This window comes from Pleurodeles waltl, chromosome 8 (genome assembly GCF_031143425.1).
Source record: "Pleurodeles waltl isolate 20211129_DDA chromosome 8, aPleWal1.hap1.20221129, whole genome shotgun sequence".
NCBI lineage: Eukaryota > Metazoa > Chordata > Amphibia > Caudata > Salamandridae > Pleurodeles > Pleurodeles waltl.
In genome coordinates, this window is record NC_090447.1 from 70,382,309 (window position 1) to 70,402,887 (window position 20,579).

A 20,579-nucleotide genomic window follows, 5' to 3' on the forward strand; every position below is an offset into this window, starting at 1 on the left:
GGCCAGCAACATGTCTCTAGTGTGGCAGGCTGCTGGAACCAGTCAGCTTACACAGATAGTCGGTTAGGTTTCAGGGGGCACCTCTAAGGCGCCCTCTGGGGTGTATTTTACAATAAAATGTACACTGGCATCAGTGTGCATTTATTGTGCTGAGAAGTTTGATCCCAAACTTCCCAGTTTTCAGTGTAGCCATTATGGTGCTGTGGAGTTCGTGTAAAACAGACTCCCAGACCATATACTCTTATGGCTACCCTGCACTTACAATGTCTAAGGTTTTGTTTAGACACTGTAGGGGTACCATGCTCATGCACTGGTACCCTCACCTATGGTATAGTGCACCCTGCCTTAGGGCTGTAAGGCCTGCTAGAGGGGTGTCTTACCTATACTGCATAGGCAGTGAGAGGCTGGCATGGCACCCTGAGGGGAGTGCCATGTCGACTTACTCATTTTGTTCTCACTAGCACACACAAGCTGGTAAGCAGTGTGTCTGTGCTGAGTGAGGGGTCTCCAGGGTGGCATAATACATGCTGCAGCCCTTAGAGACCTTCCCTGGCATCAGGGCCCTTGGTACCAGAGGTACCAGTTACAAGGGACTTATCTGGATGCCAGGGTGTGCCAATTGTGGAATCAAAAGTACAGGTGTAAGGAAATGCCTCCTTGGCATGGTTGCCCCCTGACTTTTTGCCTTTGCTGATGCTATGTTTACAATTGAAAGTGTGCTGAGGCCTGCTAACCAGGCCCCAGCACCAGTGTTCTTTCCCTAAACCTGTACTTTTGTATCCACAATTGGCAGACCCTGGCATCCAGATAAGTCCCTTGTAACTGGTACTTCTAGTACCAAGGGCCCTGATGCCAAGGAAGGTCTCTAAGGGCTGCAGCATGTCTTATGCCACCCTGGAGACCTCTCACTCAGCACAGACACCCTGCTTGCCAGCTTGTGTGTGCTAGTGAGGACAAAACGAGTAAGTCGACATGGCACTCCCCTCAGGGTGCCATGCCAGCCTCTCACTGCCTATGCAGTATAGGTAAGACACCCCTCTAGCAGGCCTTACAGCCCTAAGGCAGGGTGCACTATACCATAGGTGAGGGTACCAGTGCATGAGCATGGTACCCCTACAGTGTCTAAACAAAACCTTAGACATTGTAAGTGCAGGGTAGCCATAAGAGTATATGGTCTGGGAGTTTGTCAAACACGAACTCCACAGCACCATAATGGCTACACTGAAAACTGGGAAGTTTGGTATCAAACTTCTCAGCACAATAAATGCACACTGATGCCAGTGTACATTTTATTGTAAAATACACCACAGAGGGCACCTTAGAGGTGCCCCCTGAAACTTAACCGACTGTCTGTGTAGGCTGACTAGTTTTAGCAGCCTGCCACAAACCGAGACATGTTGCTGGCCCCATGGGGAGAGTGCCTTTGTCACTCTGAGGCCAGTAACAAAGCCTGCACTGGGTGGAGATGCTAACACCTCCCCCAGGCAGGAATTGTCACACCTGGCGGTGAGCCTCAAAGGCTCACCTCCGTTGTGCCAACCCAGCAGGACACTCCAGCTAGTGGAGTTGCCCGCCCCTTCCGGCCAGGCCCCACTTTTGGCGGCAAGGCCGGAGAAAATAATGAGAAAAACAAGGAGGAGTCACTGGCCAGTCAGGACAGCCCCTAAGGTGTCCTGAGCTGAAGTGACTCTAACTTTTAGAGATCCTCCATCTTGCAGATGGAGGATTCCCCCAATAGGGTTAGGATTGTGACCCCCTCCCGTTGGGAGGAGGCACAAAGAGGGTGTTCCCACCCTCAGGGCTAGTAGCCATTGGCTACTAACCCCCCAGACCTAAACACGCCCTTAAATTTAGTATTTAAGGGCTACCCTGAACCCTAGAAAATTAGATTCCTGCAACTACAAGAAGAAGGACTGCCTAGCTGAAAACCCCTGCAGCGGAAGACCAGAAGACGACAACTGCCTTGGCTCCAGAAACTCACCGGCCTGTCTCCTGCCTTCCAAAGATCCTGCTCCAGCGACGCCTTCCAAAGGGACCAGCGACCTCGACATCCTCTGAGGACTGCCCCTGCTTCGAAAAGACAAGAAACTCCCGAGGACAGCGGACCTGCTCCAAGAAAAGCTGCAACTTTGTTTCCAGCAGCTTTAAAGAACCCTGCAAGCTCCCCGCAAGAAGCGTGAGACTTGCAACACTGCACCCGGCGACCCCGACTCGGCTGGTGGAGATCCGACACCTCAGGAGGGACCCCAGGACTACTCTGATACTGTGAGTACCAAAACCTGTCCCCCCTGAGCCCCCACAGCGCCGCCTGCAGAGGGAATCCCGAGGCTTCCCCTGACCGCGACTCTTTGAACCTAAAGTCCCGACGCCTGGGAGAGACCCTGCACCCGCAGCCCCCAGGACCTGAAGGACCGGACTTTCACTGGAGAAGTGACCCCCAGGAGTCCCTCCCCCTTGCCCAAGTGGAGGTTTCCCCGAGGAATCCCCCCCTTGCCTGCCTGCAGCGCTGAAGAGATCCCGAGATCTCTCATAGACTAACATTGCGAACCCGACGCCTGTTTCTACACTGCACCCGGCCGCCCCCGCGCTGCTGAGGGTGAAATTTCTGTGTGGACTTGTGTCCCCCCCGGTGCCCTACAAAACCCCCCTGGTCTGCCCTCCGAAGACGCGGGTACTTACCTGCAAGCAGACCGGAACCGGGGCACCCCCTTCTCTCCATTCTAGCCTATGTGTTTTGGGCACCACTTTGAACTCTGCACCTGACCGGCCCTGAGCTGCTGGTGTGGTGACTTTGGGGTTGCTCTGAACCCCCAACGGTGGGCTACCTTGGACCAAGAACTGAACCCTGTAAGTGTCTTACTTACCTGGTAAAACTAACCAAAACTTACCTCCCCTAGGAACTGTGAAAATTGCACTAAGTGTCCACTTTTAAAACAGCTATTTGTCAATAACTTGAAAAGTATACATGCAATTTTTATGATTTAAAGTTCCTAAAGTACTTACCTGCAATACCTTTCAAATGAGCTATTACATGTAGAATTTGAACCTGTGGTTCTTAAAATAAACTAAGAAAAGATATTTTTCTATAACAAAACCTATTGGCTGGATTTGTCTCTGAGTGTGTGTACCTCATTTATTGTCTATGTGTATGTACAACAAATGCTTAACACTACTCCTTGGATAAGCCTACTGCTCGACCACACTACCACAAAATAGAGCATTAGTATTATCTATTTTTACCACTATTTTACCTCTAAGGGGAACCCTTGGACTCTGTGCATGCTATTCCTTACTTTGAAATAGCACATACAGAGCCAACTTCCTACAACAGGTTAGGGAAAGAACACTGGTGCTGGGGCCTGGTTAGCAGGCCTCAGCACACTTTCAATTCAAAACATAGCATCAGCAAAGGCAAAAAGTCAGGGGGTAACCATGCCAAGGAGGCATTTCCTTACAGAATGTGACCCCCTCCCCTTGGGAGGAGGCACAAAGAGGGTGTAGCCACCCTCCGGGCTAGTAGCCATTGGCTACTAACCCCCCAGACCTAAACACGCCCTTAAATTTAGTATTTAAGGGCTTCCCTGAACCTAAGAATTTAGATTCCTGCAACTTACAAAGAAGAGGACTGCTGAGCTGAAAAACCCCTGCAGAGAAGAAGACACCAACTGCTTTGGCCCCAGCCCTACCGGCCTGTCTCCCTCCTTCAGAAGAAAACTGCTCCAGCGATGCTTTCCCTGGGACCAGCGACCTCTGAATCCTCAGAGGACTGCCCTGCTTCCAAAAGACCAAGAAACTCCCGAGAACAGCGGCCCTGTTCAACAAAGACTGCAACTTTGTTTCCAGAGGAGCAGATTTAAAGACCCCTGCAATCCCCGCAAGAAGCGTGAGACTTGCAACACTGCACCCGGCGACCCGACTCGACTGGTGGAGAACCAACACCTCAGGGAGGACCCTCCAGCGACTCCGAGACTGAGTAACCAAAGTTGTCCCCCCTGAGCCCCCACAGCGACGCCTGCAGAGGGAATCCCGAGGCTCCCCCTGACCGCGACTGCCTGACTCTAAAATCCCGACGGCTGGAAAAGACCCTGCACCCGCAGCCCCCAGCACCTGAAGGATCGAAACTCCAGTGCAGGAGTGACCCCCAGGAGGCCCTCTCCCTTGCCCAGGTGGTGGCTACCCCGAGGAGCCCCTCCCTTGCCTGCATCGCTGAAGAGACCCCTTGGTCGCTCATTGAAACCTATTGAAAACCCGACGCGTGTTTGCACACTGCACCCGGACGCCCCAGTGCCGCTGAGGGTGTACTTTTTGTGCTGACTTGTGTCTCCCCCGGTGCCTTACAAAACCTCCCTGGTCTGCCCTCCGAAGACGCGGGTACTTACCTGCTGGCAGACTGGAACCGGGGCACCCCCTTCTCCATTGAAGCCTATGTGTTTTGGGCACCACTTTGAACTCTGCACCTGACCGGCCCTGAGCTGCTGGTGTGGCGACTTTGGGGTTGCTCTGAACCCCCAACGGTGGGCTACCTTGGACCCCAATTTGAACCCCGTAGGTGGTTTACTTACCTGCAAGAACTAACATTACTTTACCTCCCCCAGGAACTGTGAAAATTGCACTGTCCACTTTTAAAGTAGCTATAAGTGTTTTATGTAAAAAGTATATATGCTATTGTGATTATTCAAAGTTCCTAAAGTACTTACCTGCAATAGCTTTCAAATGAGATATTACATGTAGAATTTGAACCTATGGTTCTTAAAATAAACTAAGAAAATATATTTTTCTATACAAAAACCTATTGGCCTGGAATTGTCTGAGTGTGTGTTCCTCGTTTATTGCTTGTGTGTGTACAACAACTGCTTAACACTACTCCTTTGATAAGCCTACTGCTCGACCACACTACCACAAAATAGAGCATTAGTATTCTCTTTTTGCCACTATCTTACCTCTAAGGGGAACCCTTGGACTCTGTGCATACTATTCCTTACTTTGAAATAGTGCATACAGAGCCAACTTCCTACACTGGCATTTCTAAAAATGTAAAATGAGACGAAATGGTGTGCATTGGTGACACTTACATGCAGCTCTGCTCAGTCACTTCCTGAGCGGCATGGGGCTGCACGATAACACAAAGTGAAGCATAAGAGCACTGCTATTCTGGCACCTAGGGAGTATTCTAAAGGTAGCAATCTGCAACTACACTATCTACCAGATAGAATGTTACCTGAGGATGTAACTTATTTGTTATTGCTCTACTGATATATTTTAGTTAGAGGAAGCCCTTTTTATGCAACCCTTACTCAAATTGTGTATATTTAGGAAGTTGGCTCTGTATGCACTATTCCAAAGTAAGGAATGGTATGCACAGAGTCCCAGGGTTCCCCTTAGAGGTAAGATAGTGGCAAAAATAGATAATTCTAATGCTCTATTTTGTGGTAGTGTGGTCGAGCATGAGGCTTATCAGAGGGTAGTGTTAAGCATTTGTTGTACACACAGGCAATAATTGAGGAACACACACTCAGAGACAATTCCAGACCAATAGGTTTTTGTATAGAAAAATATATTTTAGTTTATTTTAAGAACCACAGGTTCAAGATTTACAAGTAATACTTCAAATGAAAGGTATTTCAGGTAGGTACTTTAGGAACTTTGAATTAGCAAAATATATACAGTTCACACAAATGGCAAATAGCTATTTTAAAACTGGACACAGTGCAATTTTCAACAGTTCCTGGGGGAGGTAAGTGTTTGTTAGTTTTTGCAGGTAAGTAAACCACCTACGGGGTTCAAGTTTGGGTCCAAGGTAGCCCACCGTTGGGGGTTCAGCGCAACCCCAAAGTTACCACACCAGCAGCTCAGGGCCGGTCAGGTGCAGAGGTCAAAGTGGTGCCCAAAACGCATAGGCTTCAATGGAGAAGGGGGTGCCCCGGTTCCAGTCTGCCAGCAGGTAAGTACCCGCGTCTTTGGAGGGCAGACCAGGGGGCGGCCGGGTGCAGTGTGCAAACAAGCGTCGGGTTTGTAATAGAATTCAATGGGAGACCAAGGGGTCTCTTCAGCGAGGCAGGCAAGGGGGTTGGGGGCTCCTCGGGGTAGCCACCACCTGGGCAAGGGAGAGGGCCACCTGGGGGTCGCTTCTGCACTGGAGGTCGGATCCTTCAGGTCCTGGGGGCTGCGGGTGCAGAGTCTTTACCAGGCGTCGGGTCTTTGAAGCAGGCAGTCGTGGTCAGGGGGAGCCTCTGGATTCCCTCTGCAGGCGTCGCTGTGGGGGCTCTGCGGTGTCAACTCTGGCTACTCGGTTTCGTAGTCGCCGGGGAGTCCTCCCTGTGCTGTTTGTTCTCCACAAGTCGAGCGGGGGGCGTCTGGTGCAAAGTCTCACGCTTCCAGCGGGAAACGTGGGTTGCTTCAAAGTTGCTTCTTTGTTGCAAAGTTGCAGTCTTTGGTGAACAGAGCCGCTGTCCTCTGGAATTCTTGGTCCTTCTAGATGCAGGGTAGTCCTCTGAGGCTTCAGAGGTTGCTGGACCCTGGGAACGCGTCGCTGGAGCAGTGTCTTTAGAAGTGGGGAGACAGGCCGGTAGAGCTGGGGCCAAAGCAGTTGGTGTCTCCGTCTTCTCTGCAGGTTTTTCAGTTCAGCAGTCCTCTTCTTCTTAGGTTGCAGGAATCTAGTTTCCTAGGTTCTGGGGAGCCCCTAAATACTGAATTTAGGGGTGTGTTTAGGTCTGGGGGGGTTAGTAGCCAATGGCCACTAGCCCTGAGGGTGGCTACACCCTCTTTGTGCCTCCTCCCTGAGGGGAGGGGGGCACATCACTAATCCTATTGGGGGAATCCTCCATCTGCAAGATGGAGGATTTCTAAAAGTTAGTCACCTCAGCTCAGGACACCTTAGGGGCTGTCCTGACTGGCCAGTGACTCCTCCTTGTTTTTCTCATTATCTCCTCCGACCTTGCCGCCAAAAGTGGGGCCGTGGCCGGAGGGGGCAGGCAACTCCACTAGCTGGAGTGCCCTGGGGTGCTGTAACAAAGGGGGTGAGCCTTTGAGGCTCACCGCCAGGTGTTACAGTTCCTGCAAGGGGGAGGTGATAAGCATCTCCTCCCAGTACAGGCTTTACTAGCCACAGAGTGACAAAGGCACTCTCCCCATGTGTCCAGCAACATGTCTGGTGTGTGGCAGGCTGCTAAAACCAGTCCGCCTACACGGGTAGTCGGTTAAGGTTTTAACCTCTAAGGTGCCCTCTGGGGTGTATGTTACAATAAAATGTACACTGGCATCAGTGTGCATTTACTGTGCTGAGAAGTTTGATACCAAACTTCACAGTTTTCAGTGTAGACATTATGGTGCTGTGGAGTTCGTGCATGACAGACTCCCAGACCATATACTCTTATGGCTACCCTGCACTTACAATGTCTAAGGTTTTGCTTACACTGTAGGGGCATAGTGCTCATGCACTTATGCCCTCACCTATGGTATAGTGCACCCTGCCTTAGGGCTGTAAGGCCTGCTGAGGGGTGACTTATCTATACTTCATAGGCAGTGTGAGGTTGGCATGGCACCCTGAGGGGAGTGCCATGTCGACTTAGTCGTTTTATCCCCACTTGCACACACAAGCTGGCAAGCAGTGTGTCTGTGCTGAGTAAGGGGTCCCTAGGGTGGCATAAGACATGCTGCAGCCCTTAGAGACCTTCCCTGGCATCAGGGCCCTTGGTACCAGGGGTACCAGTTACAAGGGACTTACCTGGATGCCAGGGTGTGCCAATTGTGGAAACAAAGGTACAGGTTAGGAAAAGAACACTGGTGCTGGGGCCTGGTTAGCAGGCCTCAGCACACTTTCAAATCAAAACTTAGCATCAGCAAAGGTAAAAAGTCAGGGGGTAACCATGCCAAGGAGGCATTTCCTTACTGTATAGATCAGAATAAAAGGTGTTAGCCACTTATTCAAATATCTTGTCTGAGGAACCCTGAAGTATGTCTGTGTGTTGTACCTGGAATTCCGCAGGGAGGGTTTTGCTGTGAAAGAAAATGAGAATGGTCATTGAGGATTGCTCAGGAGAACGAATACTTTTGTGATATGTGAGTACTGGCACGTCCACTGATTCCGCTGTACAGGAGTTGCAAATATCTTTAGTCCTTCGTTTCTTGACATGACCCATATGTGCATCTTGCAGGTACTTACCACAGGTCTGTCAGGGATGCACTTTGCTGCTAAAATTTATGTAATGCTTGTAACTGTAGGAGGGAATTGTAGGAAAGTGCCACTGTTGGCATGGTTACCCCCCACTTTTTGATTAGTGTTGATGCCAACTTTCATTGAAAGGGTCTTGGCAACCTGCTAACCAGGCCCCAGCACCCGTGATCTTTCCCCAAATCTGTACCTTTGTTTCCACAATTAGCACAACCCTGGCACACTGTTAAGTCCCTTGTTAAAGGTACCCATGGTACCAAGGGCCCTGTATCCAGGGAAATTCCCCAAGGGCTGCATCATGCATTATGCCACCCTGGGGAAAACCTCACCAAGCACACGTACACTGCCTATGCAGCCTGTGTGCTGGTGGAGGAAAAAAGGCAGTCGACATGGCACTCCTGTCAGGGTGCCATGCCCACAAACCACTGCCTGTGGCATAGGTTAGTCACTCCTCTAGCAGGCCTTACACCCCAAAGGCAGAGTGCACTATACCACAGGTGAGGGCATAACTGCATGAGCAATAGACACCTACAGTGTCGAAGTCCATTCTTAGACATTGTAAGTGCAGTGTAGCCATATTGAGTATATGGTCTGGGAGTTTGTCATTACGAACTCCACAGATCCATAATGGCTTCACTGAATACTAGGAAGTTTGATTTCAAACATCTCAGCACAATAAACCCCCACTATTGCCAGTGTAGGATTTATTGAAAAATGCACACACGGCATCTTAGAGATGCCCCCTGTATGTTAGCCAAATTGCTAATGTAGGACTGACAGAGTTGTTCCAGCCTGCCACTTTCAGACAAGTTTCTGACCACATGGGGTGAGAGCCTTTGTGCTCGGTGGTCAGAAACAAAGCCTATACTGGGTGGAGGTGCTTCACACCTCCCCACTACAGGAACTGTAACACCTGGCGGCGAGCCTCAAAGACTCAAGCCTCAAATTACAGTGACCCAGGGGACTCCAGATAGTGGAGATGCCTGCCCCCCAGACAAAGCCCCATTTTGGCGGCTAGTCCAGTGGGAAAATTAGGGAAAACGGGGAGGAGTGTCCACCCCAGCCAAGACTAACCCTAAGGTGTCCAGAGCTGAGGTGAGCTGGCCTCGCCCATCCCCCTTCCAGAATCCTCAATCTTGGTTTGGAGGACAGGGACCAATAGGATTAGGGTTTTGCCCCCTCCCCCCAGCACAAGGAGGGTGTAGCCACTCTAGGGGACGGCCATTGGCATACCAGAGAATTCCAACTTTTTAAGTTGCTTAAAGTGTGCACATTAAAACCATAAATGAATTTGCTGTGAGAAATGTGTAATCTCTGGGCACTTATGTCGATCCTATCAGCTGCTTATTGGATTGAGCACTTCTTGGGTCTGTTACACCCTTCATTTCTCTGTTCTGACACTGTTCATCGGTGGGAATTTACAAACTATGCGTCCTATTGCACAGACATGGTTCCTGGGTGGCAGTTCATCTTTCTCAGCATCCAGCTTTCACTGTGGCAAAGCTGGTGGTCCGTTTGGCTAACATGGACTTTCATTAGCCACTGCGCTAAGTGCTAACTTACATTTGGGAGCACCAAAGATATTACTCCAGAGTATCAAATTAATCATTACATTAAACCCAGCTCATTGCTGAGCTCGGATTTAAGGTAACATTTGATGGAAAAGTGACTTCAGAAAGTCACCATTTTGCTGCCTAAACCTCCAGTAGACTTTCCTGTGTATCTGCAGCAGTTGAGTTCAGACAACATGCTACCTTCCTGGTAGGAAGTGTGAAGTGCAGCAGGATGGTTTCTGGGTGGTGGCCACAGATGGCCCAGCTTCAAGAGGCCTCCACCTCAGTTAAGCAAATGGCGGTCACACCTTTGCTTTCCAGCTTATTTGACTAGGGTGATTAGCTGGCATGTCCTCCAGAGGAGAAAAGCCTGTTGCAGAACCAGTTTTTCAGGATGTCCCATTGTGCTAGGTGCATCCCAGGGGTCCCCAGCATGAGCCATTCCTCCAGCCAGGGTTCCTCAAAGGGAAAGAATGCTTGGGCCATCCTGGATATGGGTAGGAAAGGATATCCTGGTATTTGGTAGCCAACCCCCCACCCCTCCTGAAGTCATGTGCGGTGGGAAGGTTTGCCTCAGAGGAGCTATTGCCCATTGGCTAGTGGGCCCTCCCCATCCCACCCCACAAATGAGAAGATGGCCTAAAGGTGGCTCCTCGACCCACAGTCTAAAGACTATTACTTCATATTTCCCTGCTGGACTTGAAGGAAGACAGAAGGACTTCCCTGCAGGCTCCCTGGACTCCACAAAGAGGCTGCACTTAAGACTGTTCTGCACCTGAGGGACTCTCAAACAAGAGTGTCTGTTGTACCCACTCGTGGAACAGAGTTCCACTGGTGTCATGACAGAAGAAGAGACAGTCTCCAGAAGCTAGTTTGCTAGCTCTCCTGTTCTGCACCAGGGTCAGAAAAGCTGAAGATGCCTGAATTCTTGGGTGCCCATCTACCCAGGAACACCTGTCTGCTGATGAGTCCCAAAGTACCTGCTGAGTGACAGTCCTGACTTATCTGAGGTGTCCCCATCTTTGTGTATCGGGGTGCCCTGCAAGAAACACTCATCTGCAAGCAATCACTGGAACCGGGAGACTAGTTGACCAGTGGTGACCGGACCACCACTGTCTTAGACTAAGGCCAGAGGGGACAACTGATGCTCGTGGATACCAGGTTGGCCCCGAGAACACTCACCTCATCTCTGTAGCATCTTCAGTATCCTGCGTCCACAGCATCAGGATCACTTCTTTGCTGCGCCTAGTTTTGAGAAAAAGACACTGAATACAGTTAGCATGCTGAAAAGTGGCAGGTAACTATTTTACCTACACCTCGGTGGTCTGTGTGACTGGTCCCCATTCTGTTGTGACCCATGCAAGCTAAAAGGAGTAACCCTACTTGTCAGATGGACTTCTCAACTACATACGATTTATTGAATCTTTTAAAAAATAATTTACTTAGCTGTGAAAAATCATATCTCCGGGTTCTCTCAAAATACTTTTGTCATTTTAGTGTCTAAGTTAAAAATACAGTTTTTAAAAAATTGGTATCGAACATTTGTGTTGTGTATCTGCCCTAATTGTTTCGGTATTTTAAAAGCTTGACTCTTGTTCCTTAGGTTAAGGCTCTCTGCTCTGTGCCACAGCTAAAGAGCACTGTGCAAATGTGTTATTAAAGAAACCTAACTGGACATGATAAAGATTGTCAAAATTACAACATGAGGTCTCAAAACCGCACCACAGAATAATCCACTTTATCCAGTATTGGATCTTTCATAAATTCACATGCTTGAATCATCCCCGTAGTCGAAGTGGGAGTCCCACGGTACATAAAATAGCAATAATTAACAAATGAAAGTTTTTTTGCCATAGGCTATAATGGAAACAGTAATTGCTCATATAGCCTATCCATGTCCTTTTGTGAAAAGGACCCAAACCTGCATGCTGACCAATCAGGCACCAGCACCCTCTAGAACACTCTCCAGAGAAGCTCCTTCCCTCAGATTTTCTACCGCATGTCGTGTGAAGGGAGTCTCCTTGAGCTCTGCTCAGTTTTCTACTACTTCAGAACATTTTTTCTCTCAAAAGAATTGAAAATGTCGGATTCTTCTAGAAAAGGCCTTTTCCGCCTTGCAAGACCTGTGGAAAGAAAAGGCTCCATGTGGATGATACACATAAAGACTGCTTGTATTGTCTCTACCCACAACATCAGGTGAAAGACTGCAAGATATGTTGCACTTTCTCCACAAAAACCCTCATGGACCGTGAGGGTAGACTCCTGACATGGTTACAGGCTAAATCCTGTACTTCAGGTGAGTAGAGTGGTTCAGAGAGGCCACACAAAAGGTCCAAATCTGAGGACCTGGCCAGGCAGAAAAATCTAGAGAGAGGCAGAAATTACATCATGGAAAGTGCTTACAGACTTCAATCTCCTCTGAGCCTTCCTCTCTCCTTCAAAAGGAGTCCTACCGTCTTTCTCCTTCAGAGCCTTCTACCTCTAGAAAGCTGACTCTAAAGATCAAATCGACGACAACACCACCGTCGACAGTGACGACGGTACTAACCACTACCGTCTCCACTACATTGTCGACGAGACCGTCGTCAGCGTAGGCTACTCTGACATCAACGGTAAGGGCTCCTATCCCCTCAATCGAACATCCGTCGACGAGAACTCCAGAACGGAGTGCGTCGTTGACATCGACGACAACATTGTCGCTTATAACACCGTCGACGACAGCCCCGTCGACTAATATCAACGACGACAATGTCATCGGCTGTTTCACCGTCGACGAGGACAACATCAAAGAGGCCGTCGACGACGACACCACATCGACACACCGTCGACGGAAAAATCAGTACCGTCCACGGCATCTTCAACTTTGACACCATCGACGACTACACTGGTGCCTGTCAGGCAGATAGAAGCTACTCCTACTTCTTCCAGGTCTCCGGATCTCCGAGCCTTGGTCAGGATCACATCTCTGCCCACACCAGACATTTATCCCATTGACACGTCTCCAAGCAAAGTGTCAACTTTAGTACCCAGTCATCTTCTTCACTGGGAGGAATCGATGAAGGTCCATTCGGAGATGCACACAGCCCATCACAGCTCCACGTCAAGTATCAAGAAGATGACGACGATGATGAGTATGACCAATACCAGCCATACTTCTCACATCAGGAACACTATTACCAACCAAGAGAGCCTCAGCCTAGAGACTCTATACAGATGCCTTCCTCCTTAATCCAGGATTTACAATCTATGCTACAGGATTATAGGAGAAGGTTCACAGTGGCAGCAGAAGATCAGCCACCACCGCCAGTCTCTCTGATTACACCAATCAATGTCCCTCCTCCTCCAGCTACTCCAAGAATGACACCCCACTCTGTGTTAGCTGCACCCCCTAGAGATGAAGGTTCCACTTCAGGGGAAGAAGAGGAGGAAGGAGAAATTTCTACCCTGCAACATCCTACTGAGGAATGGGATGACTACTTGTGGCCCCCCCACTCCTTCTCCACCACCTCCTCGCCCCTCTGATTCTCCACCCGAGGACATAGGTGGTTTCTACAATCTTATGGACAGAGCTGCTGCACGCTTCCACCTTCTAACATCTGTCTCCCAGTTGGATTGTTTCCTGCATGATTTTAAGGAGCAGTCAAGGAAGTCTGTACGGTCCATTCCTATTATCGATTTTATATGGAGCGAGGGTGCAAAGATTATGCGCAACCCGGCAACAGTACCACCAGTCCCGCAAAAACTGGACAAGAAATACAAGGCAACCCAAGACTCTCCGGCATGTCTTACTGGCCACCCAAAGCCTGACTTGCTTATTTCACAAGCTGCTCAAAGGTGTTCTAAAAACCCATCAACGCCTATCTCTACTCCTCCAGACAAAGAAGAATGGAGATTGGATAATATAGGCAAAAGATTCTCATCCATGTCGGCAATCACTTTCAGAGCAGCAAATTCATTGGCAATCCTGGGTCGTTATGACCGGCAAATGTGGTCGGACATGCAACCTTTCTTAGACCTCATCCCTGAAAGCAAGCAAGCAAGCAGAGGCATGGAAGATCCTCCAGGAGGGTGAGTGTACGTCGGAAGAAATAATTGACTGCGCTCTTGATATAGCCTCTACAGGTTTTTGTCAGCTAGCAGGTGCCGCTGTCTTACGCCGCCAAGGTTGGCTCAAAGCCACATCTTTCAGGCCGGAAGTGCAGTCCCGTATCCTCGACATGCCCTACGATGGCGAATCTCTCTTTGGCAAGCACGTAGATGACCCGCTCCAAGCCATCAAGACCGACATGGACATTGCCAAGTCCCTAGGTAGCCTGCAGTACCGGAAACAGCCCTTTCAGGGTGCTAGAGGAAGAGGTTTCACCTCATTTCGAGGTTCCTTCCACAGGCAGTACCAGCAATCCCAGTATAGGCCTTCCTACCACCAACAGTACAGGCAACCTTCTACGGCTTCCTACACCAGACAGGTAGGAAAGAGAAGACAGGGTTCACAAACCAGAGATCAACCCAGAAAGCAATGATCTTCTCCAGGCACCGGCTATGCTTCCTCAATGGTCACACCATCAGCAAATAGGAGCAAATATTTCCAACTACATCCAGGAGTGGAAGAAAATAACAGACAAATGGGTGCTGGATATAGGGACAAGCGGTCATACCCTGGAATTAATACAAAAGCCACTGCATCAACCACCAAGATCAGGCAGACCTCTCCATCTTCGTCTGCTTCAACGGGCGGTATTCATTATGCTTGCCAAGGGAGCTATAGAGGCAGTTCCAGTTCAACAACGAGGTCTCCGATTCTACTCCTGTTTCTTCCTAATAAGGAAGAAGTCAGGGGAATGGCGTCCTATACTAGATCTCAGGAAACTCAACAAGTTCCTTCGGAAGCAATCTTTCCGGATGATAACACTGTCAGATATCCTGCACCTACTCAACTCTGGATCTCCAGGACGCCTATTTCCACATACCAATACACCAGAAACATCGCAAATATCTCCGCTTTACGGTAGCCGGTGCCCATTATCAGTTCAAAGTCCTACCATTTGGGCTGAGATCAGCTCCAAGAATCTTCACGAAATGCCTTGCCCCAGTTGCAGGTTTCTTCCGAAGCAAGGGTTTCCTGGTGTTTCCATACCTGGATGACTGGCTCATAAAAGCTCCGTCAACGCTACTATCCTCCAAAGCGACAAATGATTGCTTAAAATTATTACACAGTTTGGGTGTAACAGTGAATCTACAGAAGCCAGTCATACTTCCCTCATGCAGAAGAGTTTTCCTGGGAGCAGTATTAGACACTATCCAGAACAAGGCATATCTCACTCCAGCAAGGCAGCAGAAGCTAACCTACTTAGCTGTCAGAATCTCCACAAAAGAGTTTGTTTCAGTATGACTGTTCAAGTCGCTTCTGGGCATGATTTCCTCGGCCATCGTCCTAGTTCGACTAGCAAGACTCCGAATGAGACCGCTGCAAGAAGAACTGCGACTCCAATGGACCCAGTCGCAAGGGTCCTTTGACTTAATAACTATCACACCAAACATTCGGCAGGCCTTGAAGTGGTGGTCTCACACCAACCACCTCTCCCAAGGTCTTACTTTTCTGGCACCAATAACAGACTTTGTCATCACCACAGACACCTCCTTGGAAGGCTGGGGAGACCATTTGCAAGACATGCGCATTCAGGGCAGATGGTCCGATCTCCAGAAATAATTACACATAAACCTGCTAGAACGGAAGGCGATCCATCTCACACTCAAAGCTTTTCTTCCACGCATCGCAGGGTCCCCAGTGTTAGTCAGAACGGACAACACAACAAGTAAGTTTTACATCAACAAGCAGGGAGGAACAAGATCCCTCTCCCTCTCAATGGAAGCTCAGTCTCTTTGGGACTGGCTCACACTGAACAACGTCCGCCTCAGGGTGGAGCACCTGCCTGGGGTCAACAACGCCCTAGCGGATTCTCTCAGCAGGACGGACGACAACTGCCACGAGTGGGAACTCAACCAGAACATACTCGACTGCATCTTCCGACGATGGGGTCGGCCGATCCTAGACTTGTTTGCCACCAACCTGAACGCCAAATGCCAGTTCTATGCCAGTCGATACCCACTCACGGGGTCGTGGGGAAATGCTCTTTTGATGAGATGGTCCGGGATCTTTGCCTACGCTTTTCCTGATTCCCAGGCTCCTCAGGAAAATGAAGTCTGAATGCTGCAGGATCATTCTTATAGCTCCCAGATGGCCCAGACAGTACTGGTACACGGAGCTCCTACTCCGGTCCGTGGCCAATCCAGTCCGCCTTCCTTGCAACCACAATCTTCTAACGAAGAATCAGGGTCTCATCCTTCATCCCGACCCAGCTTCGCTACAATTGCATGCTTGGCTCCTGAGTACAGAGAGTTTCACGATATGAACATCGATCAGGAATGTAGACTAATATTATCTAGGGCACGAGCAGAGAGCACAAATAAGACGTGCAAACTCAAGTGGAAGAAATTTTGTTTGGTGCTCTCAGAACAACTTTGACCCGTTTCAAATTAACCCGGAGCAAATTCTTTCTTACCTGCTCTCACTCTCCAAGGCTGGTCTTTGCCATGCATCAGTCAAGATTCACCTAGCAGCTATAGCCTCATATAGGCGATCGGCTGAGATACACTCTATTGGCTCATCCAGAATCATTAAGCAGTTTATGAAAGGGCTGTTCCGCACTTCCCCCCCTGGTGCGGTTACCTCTGCCAGAGTGGCACCTCAATATAGTCCTGTCTCAGCTCATGAAAGCTCCTTTCGAGCCCATTCACAGGGCAGAACTCAAGTACATCACATGGAAAGTGGCAACCCTGCTCGCTCTCACTTCTACCAGGAGAGTCCGTGATATACAGGCGTTCACTACTAAAGAACCCTTTAGTTTTTTCTGAGGACTTCGTTATGCTCAGAACCAACCCCAAATACATTCCCAAGGTGCCATCTTCCATCCATCTCAATGAGCCTGTGATACTACGAACCTTTTTTCCAAACCCCACTACAATCGCAGAGAAAACTCGGCACTCTTTGGACATCAAACGATGCCTCAAATTTTATCTTCAACGTACCAAACAAATCAGAAAATCAGATCAACTCCTGGTATCGTATTCTCTTGGACGACAGGGAGCAGGAGTCACCAAGGCCACTATAGCCCGGTGGATTTCCTTGATAATCCAATTCTGTCACACCAAGGCAGGAAGACCGCTGACTAGGCGCCCGAGAGCCCACTCCACGAGAGCAGTCTCCACTCCGGCTGCTTTGTTCCAGGGTATTGCCCTTGATAAGATATGTCAAGCTGCGACATGGAAGACTACGCACTCCTTTACGCAGCACTATTGTTTGGAGTCATCACAGAGAACCGACTCTAGTAGGACAAGCTGTTCTACGCCATCTCTTTCATTAAGGTGAGACCTTTCATTAGTTATATAGAAATGGTTTGATATGCAAATAACTGTGATTTCCATTATATGCTTTTTAATATGCTTCTATATAAGTATATGTATGTATATCTTTATATGTATATAGATATCTGCATTTATAACACGAATGCTCAGTATATGTGTACATGTACTTAAAAGTATCTATATTCCTCTGAAGCGCATAATGCAAGATTTAGGAGTTAACTATTTTATATTGGGAATAAAGGATTTTCATGCTCGCACCCTCCATCCACGGTGGGTATAATGTTTATCGACAGTACTGCTGACTATTCAGATTCAAGCATGTGAATTTATGAAAGATCCAATACTGGATAAGAAAACAAGTTACTTACCTGTAACTACAGTTATCCAGTATTGGTATCTTTCATAAATTCACATGCGACCCACCCTCCTCCCCTTTGACGCTTGCATTTCCTCTCAGGTTATAATCTTTCACTCTCGTGCTGGAAAATCTGAGGGAAGGAGCTTCTCTGGAGAGTGTTCTAGAGGGTGCTTGATTGGCCAGCAGGTAGGTTTGGGTCCTTTTCACAAAAGGACATGGATAGGCTATATGAGCAATTACTGTTTCCATTATAGCCTATGGCAAAAAAACGTCTATTTGTTAATTATTTCTATTTTATGTACCATGGGACTCCCACTTCGGGGATGATTCAAGCATGTGAATTTATGAAAGATACCAATACTGGATAAATGTAGTTACAGGTAAGTAACTTGTTTTCTTCCTTCAGTCCCCATCATGGAATGGACTTATGTTTTTGATACTTGTATAATGCTAACCTAATCAAATAGGCAGCTGACTGATGTGCAGGGTCCGAGGCAAGCTTACAACCGCCAGGAGATGGAGTTAGCTGGTTATTGAATTGTTACTCCTTGAGGATGTAATGTTCTTTAAATTGGTGCATCTTTAACTTTTCCTACATTGGAGCAATGTGCATGGGCCTTACAATTATGGAGATGTTTCGTACACTGATTGCATAGACTGAAAAAGACTTATTTTTTTTTATTTTTATTTTTTTCACTTAGTCTCTAGTCTGAAGATTTCCTGGCTGCAGGTGTGTCATGAGCCCCCAGAGATGGCAAGCTTTCACCCAAGATTAGTGGGTTTGCAGATTATGGCAGATTTGGAAATGATGTAGCTGGTTTTGAAGGTGGCGTAGATGGTGTGAGCCAGCAAGGGGAGCCAATGGAGTTCCTTCACGATGTAGTCCTATTTCTTCTAGCCCTGAAATTGGCATGCTAGAATGTGTAAACATTCTGAGATGGCGACAAGTGCAGCTGTTTGTCATGACACGCCACTGACTTTCTTTTTTACGTGACTCTTAAACAGCTGACCATGCAAAAGCTAGTCCTTGTATTTTAAGTTGGAGACCCATTAGTTTTACCAATGCCTTTTTCTTTTTACGCTGACCTTCCTCTGCTGTATAAGTGAGGATTGCCCCTTTTTCCTCAGTGTTCAGCTGAAGTATTTTTGTTTCCTTTTGGGGAATTAAAAATATTGTGTTTTCCTTTTGTCACTTTTAGTCTGTTACTGTTTTAATGTAATTCTGTTGTTGTAGTGTACCCACTCACATTTGCATTTTGTGATTGAGTGTAAATAAATGATGAAAAAAAAATATCAATGCATAGTGCTACACAAACTAGGGTGTCCTAATGCAGAGATATTCTGGCTAAGTCAGATGGTAGGGTTTGCTTGAATGAATGAGCCATGTTTGTAACTGTGTTCTAAAGGAACATTCAGCGGTTACCTGACTGAGTTCTTGAGGAAAAGTGCTCCAGTGCTTTGTAGCTACCAGGGAGAAGCATTGGCCCAGTCTAAATCACTAATCAAGACTAGCATTGGAGAGTCTGGGGGGTCTTCTGGGTGTATGAGGGCGAATCAAACACTACATAGAAGTACCAATGCTTAGATGATTCTTTTGTGAAAGGGCAGCCAGTGAAGGTCTCAGGTGTGATGCAATAGAATGGTGTTTCACTGCATTCAAGAGAAGTCTAGCAGCAGCATTCTGCAGAGTCTGCCGTCGCTTGGTGAAGTGCTTGGGGACTCCCAAATAATTCCCACAGTCTAATCTGAGGTCACCAAGATTCGACCACAGATTGGCAAGTAGAAGAAGGCAATGCCCAGTATTTTCCCTAATTGGGCAGAGTGAACCATGTAGTGCCAATAATGGTAGAGATTTGTTAGATGAGTAAGTGGATTCAATACATGTTAAACTTCTAATTGCTAATTTGAATCTGACCAAGTAGATGAATTTGTCTTTTCCTCCAGTTGTTTAGGATGAGCCATTCGTTCCACATTTGTTGGCTCATATTGGTGTAACTTTGTTTATTCTAGCGTCTGAAGCCAACAAATCCAGCTGCTCAAAAAGCCTTGACGACTCCCACACATTATAAGCTAACTCCTCGCCCAGCTACGAGAGTGCGACCGAAGGCCTTGCAGACAGGATCTTCAAAATCTCAGCTCTTTGATGGGCTAGATGATGATGAACCTTCACTTTCAAATGGAAGCTTTATGCCGAAGTAAGTTTGAAGTGGGTCACCTCTTTTAATGTACCTCTTGATGAATTGTAAGTCATATCCTCTTTCAGTGACACTATAATTTTAGTGATCAAACCAACTGACTTCTTAGTTAACTTGCACTGCTCTTTGCTTTTGTCCATGTGTATTTTTAGTGTAATTGCAAAAAATTCTAATGTATCATTTGAAAAAGGCTGTGCAGAGCAAAGTTATAACAGGGGAATTGGCTTGGGATTCAGTTGACTAGTCATTGCAACATTGTTTCGGACACTTGAATAAATGTACGTTCCTTTCATTCGGTAAACATACACTAAGTTTGACACACAAATGTTGTGTAGGAAGTTGGCTCTGTATGTGCTATTTCACAGTAAGGAATAGCATGCACAGAGTCCAAGGGTTCCCCTTAGAGGTAAAATAGTGGTAAAAATAGATAATACTAATGCTCTATTTTGTGGTAGTGTGGTCGAGCAGTAGGCTTATCCAAGGAGTAGTGTTAAGCATTTGTTGTACATACACATAGACAATAAATGAGGTACACACACTCAGAGACAAATCCAGCCAATAGGTTTTGTTATAGAAAAATATCTTTTCTTAGTTTATTTTAAGAACCACAGGTTCAAATTTAACATGTAATATCTTGTTTGAAAGGTATTGCAGATAAGTACATTAGGAACTTTGAATCATTTCAATTGCATGTATACTTCAAGTTATTCACAAATAGCTATTTTAAAAGTGGACACTTAGTGCAATTTTCACAGTTCCTGGGGGAGGTAAGTTTTTGTTAGTTTTACCAGGTAAGTAAGACACTTACAGGGTTCAGTTCTTGGTCCAAGGTAGCCCACCGTTGGGGGTTCAGAGCAACCCCAAAGTTACCACACCAGCAG

At 47.6% G+C, this 20,579-nt stretch overlaps 1 protein-coding gene across 2 annotated transcripts in view; it reads left to right on the forward strand.

The window, feature by feature from the left end:
- The window catches only part of NUP98 (nucleoporin 98 and 96 precursor), a 603,720-nt gene that overhangs the window by 205,644 nt on the left and 377,497 nt on the right, over positions 1–20,579 (forward strand). For both annotated transcript variants that reach the window (XM_069203729.1, XM_069203730.1), the window contains exon 14: positions 19,514–19,698. In XM_069203729.1, the coding sequence (XP_069059830.1) occupies positions 19,514–19,698 (185 nt within the window). The remainder of the gene's footprint in view (positions 1–19,513; positions 19,699–20,579) is intronic.